A 13,524-nucleotide genomic window follows, 5' to 3' on the forward strand; every position below is an offset into this window, starting at 1 on the left:
TGTTTGGAACTCTCATAGCAAAGACTCATTCGATAGGAATTGGAACGATTTTCTGCTGAATTTTGGTCTTGCGGACAACAAGTGGCTTTCAGGTAATGTCTTTTTAAAATCTGCAGCAGAGGTGTAAATTGCATGTTCCCTCGGGTGTATTTAGAGTCTGTGTTTGGGTGTATTATGCAGATCTGTACGAAGACCGTCACATATGGGTTCCTATCTATCTGGATCACCACTTCTGGGCAGGGATGAGAAGCACACAAAGGAGCGAGAGCATGCATTCATTTTTTAACAAGTATATCACCCAGAACAGCTCGCTTATTCAGTTCGTCAAACAATACGATAATTGCCTCGGAAGCAGGGAGCAAGCAGAGAGAGAATCAGATGCTGCAGATTTTCATACGGTCATACCGTGTACAACCAAATCCTCCATTGAAGCTCAGTTTCAAGAGGCGTACACTCATGCAAAGTTTAGGGAAGTCCAAGCGCAATTCAGAGGAAAGGCGAATTGCATCACCAGATTAAAGAATTCCGCTCTAGGCTATTCAGTATACGAAGTCGGAGAACAAGTTTCCAGCTCAATATTCAACAAGTTCGTGGTTACTTACGACTCAGTTGCAGCCGAGGTAAAATGCCAATGCTTATTATTCGAGTCGAGAGGGATACTGTGTCGTCACGCACTAAGCGTGTTAAGCTTCGAACAAGTAAGCCAAGTGTCACCTAGATACATACTGGAACGATGGAGCAAGAAGGTAAAGAGGCGACACACACACATCAAGAACAGCCACGACGAGCCACTAATGGAGCCAAGAAGCAAGAGGTTCGACCAATTGGTTTTTCGTTCGCAAAATATTTGCGAATTTGCCTCCGAATTGGAGGAGCTGACTGCAATTCTGCACCGTGCGTACGATAACGTCATGGCCGAGATGGAAGCATTAAAAGCCAAAAGGAAGGGGACATCTTCTTTATCCCACGAAGACGCCAACTTGGAATCCGTTAACGAGCTTCAAAGCCCGCCAAGGATTCGAACAAGAGGACGTCCAAAAAACAGGCTAGGTTCAAAGCTGGAGAAACAAATTGCAAATGCCACAAAGAAGAAGAAGACAAAAGTTTTAAGCGAGGTAAAAGTAATGTTCTTTAAATTTGTGGCGATTGAGTTTATTTTTCTCGTTAATAGGTTAGCTAATGTGTGAGTGTTATATTCAGATAAACCTGTTTGATGCTGCATCAACGGCGCATTCAAATTCCAGCCAATATCAAGGACACGTTATGAATTATCAGTTCAGGCTACCAGCAGCAGGGGATAACTCTTTGGGTGTATAGTTTTATAGAATATGAGTGTAAAAGCACTGTTCTTTTGGGTGTATTTTTGTTCATTGACAATTTACATATAGACACATATATAGATTCATATAGAACAAAAGCTCTAAAAATTTGCAGGTTATGGGTGTATATTTGATTTGATGTTTTTCTTCATATTTTAGTATATGTAATTCATACATTTTGAATACAGCACAGACAGTTTGGGTGTATATTTTATGCAATCTTGGGTGTATTATTAGAGTTGCGTTGGGTGTAACAGTTTATAATTTGTGTTTATATATGCCTTGATTTTTTCCTTCATATTTTACCATATGTAATACAGCTTTTGAATACATCACAGACAGTTTACCAGCACAGATAGTTTAACTATGGAAAAAAATATACATGGAATAGAAGTTGTTGATAAATGGCAAATATTTACATCATTTGTTCAATTTACAAACTACCCACCAGTTGGATTACGCAGTTTCTATATCAGCAGAATTAATCTGACAAAACGGACTCAATAATACAGAGAATGGCTTCGACAGTCTTATAGCACTACTCTCCCTAATTGCCCGATCTCTTTCTTTATTCATCTCACTGAATAGTATCCGGGAAGCATACTCCACTCTATAGTGGTCCACCTCCTCCTACAATTAAAAAGTATATTCTGTTTAAACAGCAATATTAATTCAGTAAAGTAATACAGAGTTATATAGTTCTAAAGACAGTTACCTGTGGCCAATTATCCCATTCATACTTCCCCTTTTTGATGTTTTCCGGCTCAATTAACTCCATCCACTTCATAACGTAGATAGCGCAGTCATAGCTGAAAACGAAGAAAATAAATTACAAATCTCATTTACGAAAGTTTAATGTTCAGACTCACAAATTTATACCTTGTTTTTTGGCCTGATATTTTAACATATGATGATTTAATTTTCTTCTCGTTCTCCCCTTTCTGCAGAGGTTCCCCGCCGGCATATGTTATCAATCTTGAAAATACATATCCCTTAAATAGCAAAACAAATCAGTAATACACCCGAATAAATGCACAAGATACACCCAACTGAATGGACAATATACACCCAACACAACTAACGAAATAGACCTAAATATTAAAGTAAAGAAGACAGAGGCAACTTACAGTGAATTTATTAATCTGCTTTCTCTCATCGCTTGGAGCTTTTTTGTGTAGCGGGTCAAGTATATGACATTTTCGCTTTGTTGTATTTATCAGTCATAACCACCAATGCCCCAAGTGGCAAACAGGAGCAAAAATCTGAAGGATTCCCACATTTCAACAGTGCGTTATTTTATTTGTCATATAAGTAAATAAGCGTACTAACAAATTTAGCAAACGAAAACTTACATATCGATGTGAAGTTAATTTTTTTCTATCTATGAAGGGAATGAAACTCGGGTAGGCTTCCACCCTGAATTCCTTTTTCGTTTTCGGTGATACGAATTCCCCCTTTGGGTGATCTGAAAGTGCCATGCTCTGCAAGAATTGCGAAACAAGAAATGAAATACTAAACTTACACCCAATTGAACGTAAAAAATACACCCAAATCAATACAGAAAATATACCCAAAGTTCAGAGAAGTAACACTTATCACAATATCGGGGGGGAGACAGTATATTTGTTCTTGAAACCTCTTTTCATTTTTCTGGTTGAGGATGAGGCAGATGGCAGATACAATCTAGAAATATATGCCGAAATCAATTTTACATTAATAAGCATTGCAATTGACTTTGGTGTAAAAACATTAATGTTATTCTAATATTACCTGAGATTCTATATCACTTTTTGCCTGGAGGGATACAAGGTGCATTCTCATCAAAATGTATTCTCCTTGGCCAATCAGAGTGCACATCTCCTCATACTCGTTAGTATTGCCATCTGCATCTTCCTTCAGTCTCGTCCCCCAGATGTAGCACTTTTGTTTCATATCATCCGTAATCTGATATAATCCCCCAGGAGTTTGAAACTTTGCAGAACTTTCTCCCCCAGTCTCCCTCTGAATTTGTGGACTTTTGTTTTTTCCCTTCGCTGCACTGCTTGCTATTTTTTGGACCAAATCGTCCAATTGTTCTATCAAATTTGCAGATTCAGGAGATTTTGCCCTTTCTGTCTCCTGCGTTAACGCCCCCTCCTGGCTTGAATCAGTCAATCCAAGGTTGAATGATGGCACCCCTGGATCTGTTTTAGGAACATAGGATGCTGTCCGTGCCATCATCAACAGGACAGCAGCGTCTTCTGCGTCTGGATGACTGTGTCATCATGTATAAGAATAAGAATAAGAATAAGAATATACGGATGATAAGCAAAGATTGATTTTAGTATGATGAACTTACATTTTAGTTGGAGCTGGGGGAAGCGTGAGTGTGGTCTCTTGAAGTTGTTTGGGGGTTTCAGGAGTGCTGCATAGTTACAAAAAATTAATCACGGCGTAAAAAAAACTAATCAGGAACAATATACACCCAAACTGTTAGCAAATATACACCCAAACTCTAAACAAATATACACTCAATACTATTTCTTATGTTTCTGTAGTCCCTTCAATCTGTAGTATAGGGGTTGGTTCAAAATCTGTCTCAGTGGTTGTTTGGGATGCCGGCACAAAAACCTGAATCGGGACTCTAAACAAGAAGAAAAATGAAAGGTTAACAACGCCTTTGAAAATAATAAGGTTATAAGGTTGAAATATTATTGGAAAACTCACATTGCAAGCGCTTCCGACGGTGTCTGTTCCCTCACAACCATCATATTCGAATCAGACGGACTCAACCTAAAATACACCCAAAGAAAGTCAAAAAATACACCCGAACAATTCAAAAAGAAGACAGGCTTTGTTTTTTGAGAACTTACATACTTGCAGTTTTTGCTTTTTTTTTCTGCCTTTTTTTTCTTGAATAAAATAATAAAGGGCTTTTTTTTCTAAAAAAAATATATACATAATTAGAAGTAGAAGGGTAATAGAAGAACAAAAGTAACGGTTATTTGAAAGAGAAATTACATGCTCTGTGACGGCTGGTTTACACTACTCTGTTCTGTGCGTCCTTGAGAGGAAGGATCATCACTTCCCAAGTTCACAGCCGGTATTCTAAAACAGATTTGATGTTATTCAGACAAAATAAGATACAGGTATAAAATACACTCAAATGAATGCACAAGATACAACCAATCGAATGGACAATATACACCCAACACAACAAACGAAATATCCCAACTTAATAAACAACATACACCCAACTTGATCAACACAATACACCGAAATGGTTCCACAAAATACACCCAAATCATGATAACAAGATTTTATTAAATAATAAAGCTTCTTACGTTTCAGACGACACATAGCGACCTTCTGTCGATCGCAGGTCAGCTTGGTTCTCCCTGCAAAACAAGAAACAATTATTAGCATACAAAACACACCAAAATATGAAATAGACATCCCAGCAAGACATACCCCTCTGCAGCAGATTTATCAACATTTTCCCTTAGCCATTCATCTAGTTCGTCACTTGATATTTCATATGTCTCACTACATTCATAAAAGAAGATGTTAACAAAAATAATTACGATGATAGACGGTAATATAGCTTACGAGGTACTGTACCCGTCAAAGTATTGATCTTCTTTAGGAGGTGAATCCTCCACAACAACTTTTTTCTTTTTTGGTTGTGTTCTGGGTGAAAAAAAAAGAGTACCAATCAGAAATAAAAAATTAATTTTATCACAGAATATTATGCAAAGAAGTGCTTACTTTTTTGGTGTTGTTTTTGTTTTTTTCTTTTTCTTCTCCTTTTCTGCAGGTGATGATTCTTCGCTCCTATAAGTTAATAATAGACACTTCAGTTAATACACGAAATCTTTATAATGAAGCCAAAAGAAAGGAGTAATAATTTCAGGACATTACTCATCACTTGGTTCAGATTCAGATTCTAAATCAGAATCTGACTCCTTTTGCCTCTGCTTTCTTTTTCTGGAGTCCATTCTGGAAGGCAAACAATCATTATTTAGAACATACTAAAAATACACCCAAATGAATTCACAAGATACACCCAACTGTATATACAATATACACCCAACCCAGCAAACGAACACACCCAGCTTAATAAACTACACACACCCAACGTGATCCACAAAATACACCCAACTCGAAAAAGAAATTACACCCAAGTATGGTACTTACTTTTTCCCCTTTTTGCTGGAGTGTTTTCTTCCTGAATCCTCTGAGTCTTCTTGAGTCTCAGACTCAGAGGTAGAAGTGTCATTGTCAGTAGCTGTTTCTGTCTCTGAAGACGATGTTGGACTCGCCTTCCTTTTTTTTGTTTTTTTTATTTCTTGTTTTTTTTCTTTTTTTTTCTTTTTTTTTTCATTTTTTCTCTTGCTCTTGTCTCCGCCATCTTCACAATCCCCTGAAACATTAGATATTTTAGCTAGCAGCATTCAGGTAAATAAAATACAAGTAACATATTATGTTTACTTACCAAAATTTCCTCTCTTTCTGCAGTCATTCTTTCCACCAACTGCTCCTTAGTCCAGTTGACAATCCAAGGCTTTGGTGGTCTTTCAGCCCTCTTCTTGCCTTTATTTTCTGAAAGATGAAAGTATATTATCATCAGGGCAAAGAGGCAGCCATCAATTGCCTTCTTCTTCTTCTCCTGGTAGTCTGTGATGCCCTTGATCATGAAGGTCAAAATATGCCCCCCCCCCCCAGTTTCTCTCCGATATGCTGTCCATCTTAAAAATTGGGGCCAGGTGCACGGGTGATATTTTGTTTATCGTCGTTGGCAAAAGGAACGCCATCTGTATGTAGAGGATGAATATCCTCTTGAACATCAGGCGTTCCTCTTCGTTGCCAACGCCGATTTCCATCATTTCATCGGTAAGACTTTTGAGGGTCTTACCCTGGAATCTTCTAAAAATTATTTTGTCATCATCAGAAAGTTTCTTATACTCAACTTTCTCAGGAAACATATTTCCTACAAAAAGAAAAACAACAAAGTATCAAAGTCGGTTCAAATACACTCAAGCATCAACCTTAAATACACCCAAGCATCAACTTAATATACACCTATAATTTTGAGCTAGTTACCTGTTGCATTGATGCCAAGCGCATAACCTATTGTTTTTGGTGTTATTTGGAAAGAACCATATGCTGTTTTCAGTCTGTTCTCCCCAAGTTTGAAGTTGTTTGCCAGCTCCCTTAACAGTTGGTGATCCACCCTCAGTGGTGGGATGTGCATCAACCCACCGAATCCGAGATCCCTCACAATCGCCTTCTTCTCCCCAGTCATGTTTCTGAATTTATCACTTAGGAGATGTGTGGCACACTTAAGGTCTTTTGTTTTGTTTCTTGCTGCCATTTTCTCTGAAATGAAAAATACACTCAAAGACATCAGTACGATACACCTATATATATGAGTCAGATACACCCATTGATAACAGTAAGATACACGCATAGATATGATTCAGATACACTCATTGATAACAGTGAGATACACCCATAGATATGATTCAGATAAATCCATATATATCAGTCACGTATCACTCAAACATGCTTCAATATCAAATTAATTGAGATATTAGCAAGATACACGCATATATGAGTCAGATACACCCATTGATAACATTAAGATACACCCATATGTAAGAATAAGATACACCCATTGATAACAGTGAGATACTCCCATAGATATGATTCAGATATAGTATCTATATATATCAGTCAGATATCAGTCAAACATGCTTCAATATCAAGCCACATTACAAGTTCAAGCAGTATACACCCCCCAATCTATGGAATAAACCCCCAAAAATCATTTACCAGAAGATCTAGAACAACAAGAATAACAGGATAACTTAGAACAACAACGTAGAAGAACAGTGTAACAAAGAAGCAAGAGTAACAGTAAACCCTAGAACAACGACGTAGATGGAAAGCAAAACGTAGTTTGTAATATGGAAAATATACAGGAATCTTAGTGAACTTACGTTGAGTATTGTTGCTTTGTTTTCTCTTCAGATTCTTGATGGAGAGTTTGATGGTGTTTTGACAGAGGTTTCGAACAATGAGTTGTATATTTTGAACTTTGATTTTCGCTCGAAAATGGAAGGGTTTCCTTGTTTTCGAAGCGTTTTGAGAAGTGGAAGAAGTGGAAGAAGTGGAAGAGTTTCCCATACGTAACCGTTTGTGTTGAGCGCGTGAAGTGACGCTCCATGTAATCTGTGTTGATGCGCGTGACTTGTGTTTGGGCTGGGCCAACTTGTAAGCTTGTAAGCTTGTATGTGTAGCCCAGCCCATCACACAAATATAAACGTTTTTTCTGTGAGCCTAAGAAAGATTTTGTAAGTCCCTAACCTTGTTATCGATTTTTGTAGTGTTAACCCTCATATTATCAATTTGATTCATATATAATTCAGATTATAAATTATTTGGTGACGTGCTTCCTTTTTTACTGTGACATATTTGTTTATTATTATTATTATTATTATTATTATTTTGTACATTAAAAAATAACAGGCCAAATTATTGCCATAACATAATAGAAGTATGAAAGTTTATCATTCTTCTTTAATGGAGGAAACAAAATTCTTTTCAATAGTTTATTTAACATTTAGTAGAATAAAAATAAATTTTATTAGAATAAATTTTAGTACGAGTTTAATATTTTTATTCATCATAAAATATTTATAGAATTACTCGTAGATAAATTTTAGAAAAAAGAAAAAAAAGCATGATTTTTAATTTTATTTTTAAATAAACTTTATTTTTAATTTTAAAATAAATTTTAATTTTAATTTTTAATAATATTAATTTTTTACCGTATATAATTATTCAATTATTTTTTAATCATATATAAATAAATTACTCTTAATAAGACTTTTTTGTGTTATTCAATTATCTTTTTTAAAAAATAATTAATTATTAAAATAATTAAATTTTTCACAACAAAAAATAATAAAAAAATTATGAACAAAAAAAATTAACCATCATGATAATTTTTTGTATTTTTATTCATATTTTAATTATAAACATAAATATAATTTGATTATATTATTTATGAAATGTGACTATAGATGTAGATAAAATTTAGTTATATTATTTATATATACTTTCATTTTATTGTATTGCTTATAAAGTTAGATTATAATTATGACAATAGAATTGTTCTAGTATTTTTATATGTGTGACTAATTGGTGGTGTTAAAATATTACTCTTAATTATAAATAAGGTTTATAATTTAAAAAATCAAAGATTCAATTAAAAGATATGAAAAAGATGATGTTAAAATATTCTAACTCTTTAAAATAAAAATATTCAAAATTCAATTAAAAATTATTTAAAATTTAAACTCAATAAAAATTTATATTCAATGTGTTTTGTATTAAATATATTTAATTTTTTCAGAATTTTTTAAAAACTAATTAATATTATATATATTTTGTTACACTATATCTTGTTAGAAAAAATTTATTTATTTCTAATGCTTATATTAAAAATGAAAACAAAATTTAAATTAGTAAATTTTAATCTATAATATAATAATAATAATATAATAATTATTTTATATATTGTACGAATATAAATTAATTATTTTTTTATTTGTAAAAATTTTAAGAGCTTGCTATATATATATATTTTGATGAATGTGATATATTTTTTTATATAAATAATTTAAAAAAAATCTAATAGTTAATCTATTATTTTTTTGGTTTTAGTCCAAATTAAATATTTTTTATTGTTTTTGGAAAGAAAATCTTTTGAGGAATTTAATAATATGTGATGAAGAACACCGAATAAATTATACAGAAACCAATTAAAACACAACATGAAAATATTTTTAACGAAAAATGAAATAGGCATCTTTATCCGAGTGGTCACCAGAATAAAATAGGTGTATTAAAGTAAAATGTATTTTTAAATATTTTAATATGAGCATATTATAAATTATTTTATATAATAAAAATTTTTTTATCTCACCCATTGATTTATTTTTTAATACATAAGATTTATAAAGAATCTTGGACAGAGTGTAAATAATTAAATATACTTTTCCACCAAAGAAAGCTCCTCAATTGTGAATGCATATTATGTGTTACAGTGAATAATTCTTACCATTGACTTGAGCTTTGACTTTACCTAGGTTACAACCAAATTCAACTAATTTCAAACCAAGAAAATTAGAGAAACAGTATACACAAGGTGGCGAAATTCCAGTCAATGCCGAGCTGTTCTCTACGATATTATGACTGCAACTTGTCCTGTTCTTCATTATCTAGTCTAGGTGATGCTGATGCTGCAACTATTTCTGTAGATGTATTGTTGGCATCTAAGAAGGAAAACTCAGAAACCAAGGCCAAATGGTCGCTTCCCACTTTCTAAATTGATCAAGAAAAAGACTGTTAAATTGGAAACCTTTTATGTTTATACATTTGTTTTCATGGTTCAAAAATAAATCTTAAGTGAGAAATATGAGGTTTGGAGATGATCATTTAAATTTTGTGAAGTACTAACATCCACTTCAAATGTTTCAATTGATACACAGCTATATAAAATCAATAATCAGAATGTGTAGAAGTCACCAAGTCAAGCAGTGATACCTTGCATGGGAGACCACCTGTCCTCACAAGATCACCAATTGAAACGGTATCAAGAACTCTTGTAGGCAAAATACCGTCTGAGTACCTACATCAAGGGTAACCAATCTTACTTTTAGGGCACTGTCATCATTAAGGTTAGATACAAAATCATTAAATGAACTTAGGAAAGACATTGATTACCATAAATAATCTACGGTACCAAGAAACTTTGAGTGGTAGGAAGTAGCAAAGGGTTCACCGTTGAATCCCCGTGTACTAGTTGAACCCTGACAAGGAACATCATTTTTTTTAACTCTCTTGACATGAGAGAACAATGCAGAAAGATTCTTAAAAATCATGTATAGACAAAATAGGTGCAAAATAATGAGTAGGTACATCAATTGTAGCATAGGAACTATTCAGCTTCAATGGATGCACAGCTGAATGACACCCAGAATCACCCGTTGCAACTTTTACCTCTTCATCTGTCCAGCAGTTTAACAATCTGGAAATAATAACTCATGAGCATCATCTGATATAACTAATAGCACAAACATAAAAAAGAAGTAGAAGAATACCCATCCAATAAGATAAATGGACCAACAGTTTCTTTTTTCTTGCCTAAAACTTGAGCAGGACGGCAACGTTTTTGTCCAGATAATTCCTTTCTGTCATGTAACATAATATTAAGCTGCAAATTGAAAACCATATCTAATTTCAGGTGAGCTTCTTCAAGATTGAAATCCTTGTTTAGATTCAAAGCATGATCAGTCTGGTAACATGGCAGTATATAATGAATTTCCAAGCCAAGATAATGTGAATATGACAAATTATTTTCAAGTAACTCACCTCAGATGATGATAAAAACTTGTATATTCCACTCTGTTGATGAATTTAAATTACAATGAGAAATCATTATGTCAAAAGTACAGAATAAAAAATATGAAAAGAAAAGTTACATCTAATATAATATTTCCAGAATACAGTACCTGAGGAGTACTATTAAAATCACCAGCTAGCACAATAGGGGAATTACCCCATTTCTCTGAGAGAGCCTTTGCTCTTGCTAAGAGAAACCGAATCTGAAAAAACAAATATCAAATATCAAACATCTCAGTCTTCAACAGTGTATGGAGTTCTAGGGGAGCAAGTGAACGTTTTTTCAGTGGAGGAGAGCAGTTAAGAATCAATAATCAATAATGAATGTAAAAAATGAGGTGAAATGCCTACTCCATCTGGTATTTCTTGGATAGCTCTTTTTTGTTTGTATTTCATACTAATGGTTCTACTCTAACCACTAAATTATTTCAAAAACATTATCAAAATAAATATAAATTCTCGAGCATGTTACAGAATATAATAAACTTCCCAGAGGGGGAAGGGAAGTGGGAACTTACTTGGCCTAATTTAACTTCTCCCCTGTTTGGGTTATAAAGTACGTGGATGTTACCAACTAGCAGCCTTCTTGAATCAAATTCACACATCTGCCTGTACAAGATGAAGTTAGATATGCAAAGAATGACTAACTGGACGTACAGTAGACCAACATTTACAATAAAGATACATGATGGCAAATAAGAATCCAGATACAGATAATTAAGAAATTTCACAATTTCCACTGCTTTTAAGTTCAAGCTAATGTAAGAGATCAAACTACATAAAATATCAAATTTTCAAAGAATTCATATTTATTTCACATTTGTAAAGCATTTACATTATGCACTACCTCTCTAGCAGTGTCACAGACTTGTGTTTAACAAGTATTCCTAAGGCAACACGGACGAAAGAAATAAATGTGAGTTTCTTGTGTGTTTCCAACAACTAGTGATATAAGATATGCAACGGCAATTGCGACTTTGTTATATCTTGACGCTAGGCCATGCAGCATTAAATCATCAAAGTTCTACTCCAGAGACATTCAATTATCCCAGTTGAAAAAATGCCTATTGTGGTGGAAGCATTACTCTAAATACCCCAAAGAGGACCAATGCTTGCATTACAAAGTAGTTGACATCAAAGAATGAATACCTCAAAAACTAAAAGTTGAGCAACATTATCACGAAGGCCCATGTCCTTAAATTGAATGCTCTCTGATTCTAATAACCGGAACCTGATCCCAAAAAGAAAAGGGTAAGTGAATATACTAGACCCCGTCAATATTTTAATCTAAGCAACAAAGTAAGGAATTAATAGATTACTTATCAGCTTTCCAAAACATTGCACAACCATCAGCTGTGTCTCCAGTGCGTTTCTACAACTCCATTTGCACAACTTATTAGTATCACAACCCTTAAGAGTTAAGATAACTACACATTTTGATTTACTACTATAGTACTAGCGAATGAATATTGATGATATACATGCTGGGAAGAAAAATATATTGATGCAAAAACTATTGTAGGCCACATAAAAAGAAACCAATAAAATCAAGCTTTCGTACCCGTTACACTAAAGTGAAAAATACCTTGTACGATCCTGTATATCCTGCTTTAACTAGAATGTTTGAGAGTTCAATATACTTGTCCACCTCCTGATAGTGATAAAAACATACGGAGTATTATTAGAATATATGAATAGAAAACAAGAGAAGGAAAAATGGAAGGAGATGTTACTTGTAAACAGATAATGTCAGTATCCCATCCTAAGAGTTCCTTGCAAATAACTCTCTTACGACGATCCCAATTGACGTAATATGAAGGAACATTTACATACAGATCTCTGTGCTGAGAAGCGTTTCTGTCCGCAAGTATGTTGTAAGAAGCCACACTGAACCTTTCTGGAACATTCGCAATTGTAGCGAAATCACTCACTTACTCACTCACTCACTGATCAATTCATTACGGAAAAGAAGAGAAGTAACCTCTAACCTGAGGAAGCGAGAGGTTGATGAGGAGCCTCAACCCAGTGGCGCTCAATTTGGGGAGGCTGATCAAATTTTCTACGTCGCAGGGGATTGAACCACCGACGAGTAGAAGAGAGTGACGAAGACGAGGAAGAAGAATTAGAATCAGAAGCAGTGGGGGCATTGAATTTAAAGGAGGTTGGTGCAAAGAAAAAGGGAGGGCGTTTGGTGGTGAAAGAGGAAGAGACGAAGAAGGAGGAAGTGGGAGGCGCAGAGGAGGAATAATTGGTGGAGGCCATGACGTGCCGTGCCGTCGTTCGCTCAACCGACTCAGCGCAAGGTAACAAGAACCAAACACCTAAACAGAGTTTAGCGCCACAATTCGTTATCTAATCTCGACGTTCTCTTCTTTACCACTTTCCCTGTTACTACCAACCGTTACTGCTTTTTCATTTATTTATTTTATGGATTTATTCCCTCAAACGAGCAGTCCGACCTGTCTATACAGTAAGTTAAATAGATGGGCCCGTTTAAATTAGGTCGATGGATCGGATTCAATTTGGGTATTCGCGGTGTTTATCCGAATTTGATCCGAAAATTACGGATATAGATTCGATTCGCAAAGCTATCGGATCGGATCCGCATATTAATAGAATCGAATTATGGATAAATAGGTAAATATTCTTTTTATGTTTTATTTTAATTAATAATTATCATATATGTTGTATTATTTTAATATATTATTTAAAAAAGTACGTTTAATATTATTTTAAAAGTAAACATATTTAAAAG

General features: G+C 34.3%; 3 protein-coding genes across 3 annotated transcripts; all 3 read right to left on the reverse strand.

Annotated features, from left to right (window-relative positions):
• Positions 1-1,678: 1,678 nt before the first annotated feature.
• LOC140177566 (uncharacterized) lies at positions 1,679-5,577 on the reverse strand. Its single transcript, XM_072210690.1, has 13 exons — positions 5,559-5,577; positions 4,770-4,902; positions 4,643-4,696; positions 4,320-4,406; positions 4,026-4,091; positions 3,658-3,942; positions 3,090-3,573; positions 2,890-3,002; positions 2,672-2,800; positions 2,447-2,581; positions 2,199-2,311; positions 2,035-2,128; positions 1,679-1,949 (listed from the first exon to the last, which is right to left on the reverse strand). Exons 1-6 carry the CDS (start codon positions 5,575-5,577, stop codon positions 3,843-3,845), a joined length of 459 nt encoding a protein of 152 aa, XP_072066791.1. The 3' UTR covers positions 1,679-1,949; positions 2,035-2,128; positions 2,199-2,311; positions 2,447-2,581; positions 2,672-2,800; positions 2,890-3,002; positions 3,090-3,573; positions 3,658-3,842.
• Positions 5,496-7,597, reverse strand: LOC140177940 (uncharacterized). Its single transcript, XM_072211794.1, has 4 exons — positions 7,301-7,597; positions 6,402-6,677; positions 5,794-6,288; positions 5,496-5,721 (listed from the first exon to the last, which is right to left on the reverse strand). The coding sequence occupies exons 1-3, from the start codon at positions 7,485-7,487 to the stop codon at positions 5,945-5,947; spliced, it is 807 nt and encodes a 268-aa protein (XP_072067895.1). The 5' UTR covers positions 7,488-7,597; the 3' UTR covers positions 5,496-5,721; positions 5,794-5,944.
• Positions 7,598-9,339: 1,742 nt separating this feature from the next.
• On the reverse strand, positions 9,340-13,177 carry LOC112738135 (carbon catabolite repressor protein 4 homolog 3). Its single transcript, XM_025788445.3, has 13 exons — positions 12,758-13,177; positions 12,503-12,666; positions 12,355-12,420; positions 12,089-12,141; positions 11,919-12,000; positions 11,288-11,374; positions 10,880-10,972; positions 10,740-10,772; positions 10,469-10,581; positions 10,287-10,395; positions 10,092-10,177; positions 9,912-9,996; positions 9,340-9,689 (listed from the first exon to the last, which is right to left on the reverse strand). The coding sequence occupies exons 1-13, from the start codon at positions 13,029-13,031 to the stop codon at positions 9,555-9,557; spliced, it is 1,380 nt and encodes a 459-aa protein (XP_025644230.1). The 5' UTR covers positions 13,032-13,177; the 3' UTR covers positions 9,340-9,554.
• Between the last annotated feature and the right edge of the window lie 347 nt (positions 13,178-13,524).

Source organism: Arachis hypogaea, chromosome 13 (genome assembly GCF_003086295.3).
Source record: "Arachis hypogaea cultivar Tifrunner chromosome 13, arahy.Tifrunner.gnm2.J5K5, whole genome shotgun sequence".
Lineage (NCBI taxonomy): Eukaryota > Viridiplantae > Streptophyta > Magnoliopsida > Fabales > Fabaceae > Arachis > Arachis hypogaea.

What these genes read in the sequence shown, in the direction of transcription:
- LOC140177566 (XM_072210690.1), bottom strand. An exon ending in GATAAATCTGCTGCAGAGGG is followed by an intron (nt 4,697 to 4,769) that starts GTATGTCTTGCT and finishes CTTGTTTTGCAG; the next exon opens with GGAGAACCAAGCTGACCTGC. An exon ending in CGCTATGTGTCGTCTGAAAC is followed by an intron (nt 4,407 to 4,642) that starts GTAAGAAGCTTT and finishes AATCTGTTTTAG; the next exon opens with AATACCGGCTGTGAACTTGG.
- LOC140177940 (XM_072211794.1), bottom strand. Translation starts at nt 7,487, where the DNA reads ATGGGAAACTCTTCCACTTCTTCCACTTCTTCCACTTCTCAAAACGCT. An exon ending in ACAAAGCAACAATACTCAAC is followed by an intron (nt 6,678 to 7,300) that starts GTAAGTTCACTA and finishes TTTTCATTTCAG; the next exon opens with AGAAAATGGCAGCAAGAAAC. An exon ending in GCTTGGCATCAATGCAACAG is followed by an intron (nt 6,289 to 6,401) that starts GTAACTAGCTCA and finishes TTCTTTTTGTAG; the next exon opens with GAAATATGTTTCCTGAGAAA.
- LOC112738135 (XM_025788445.3), bottom strand. Translation starts at nt 13,031, where the DNA reads ATGGCCTCCACCAATTATTCCTCCTCTGCGCCTCCCACTTCCTCCTTC. An exon ending in TCAACCTCTCGCTTCCTCAG is followed by an intron (nt 12,667 to 12,757) that starts GTTAGAGGTTAC and finishes CGAATGTTCCAG; the next exon opens with AAAGGTTCAGTGTGGCTTCT. An exon ending in ATGTTTTGGAAAGCTGATAA is followed by an intron (nt 12,001 to 12,088) that starts GTAATCTATTAA and finishes TTTTGGGATCAG; the next exon opens with GTTCCGGTTATTAGAATCAG.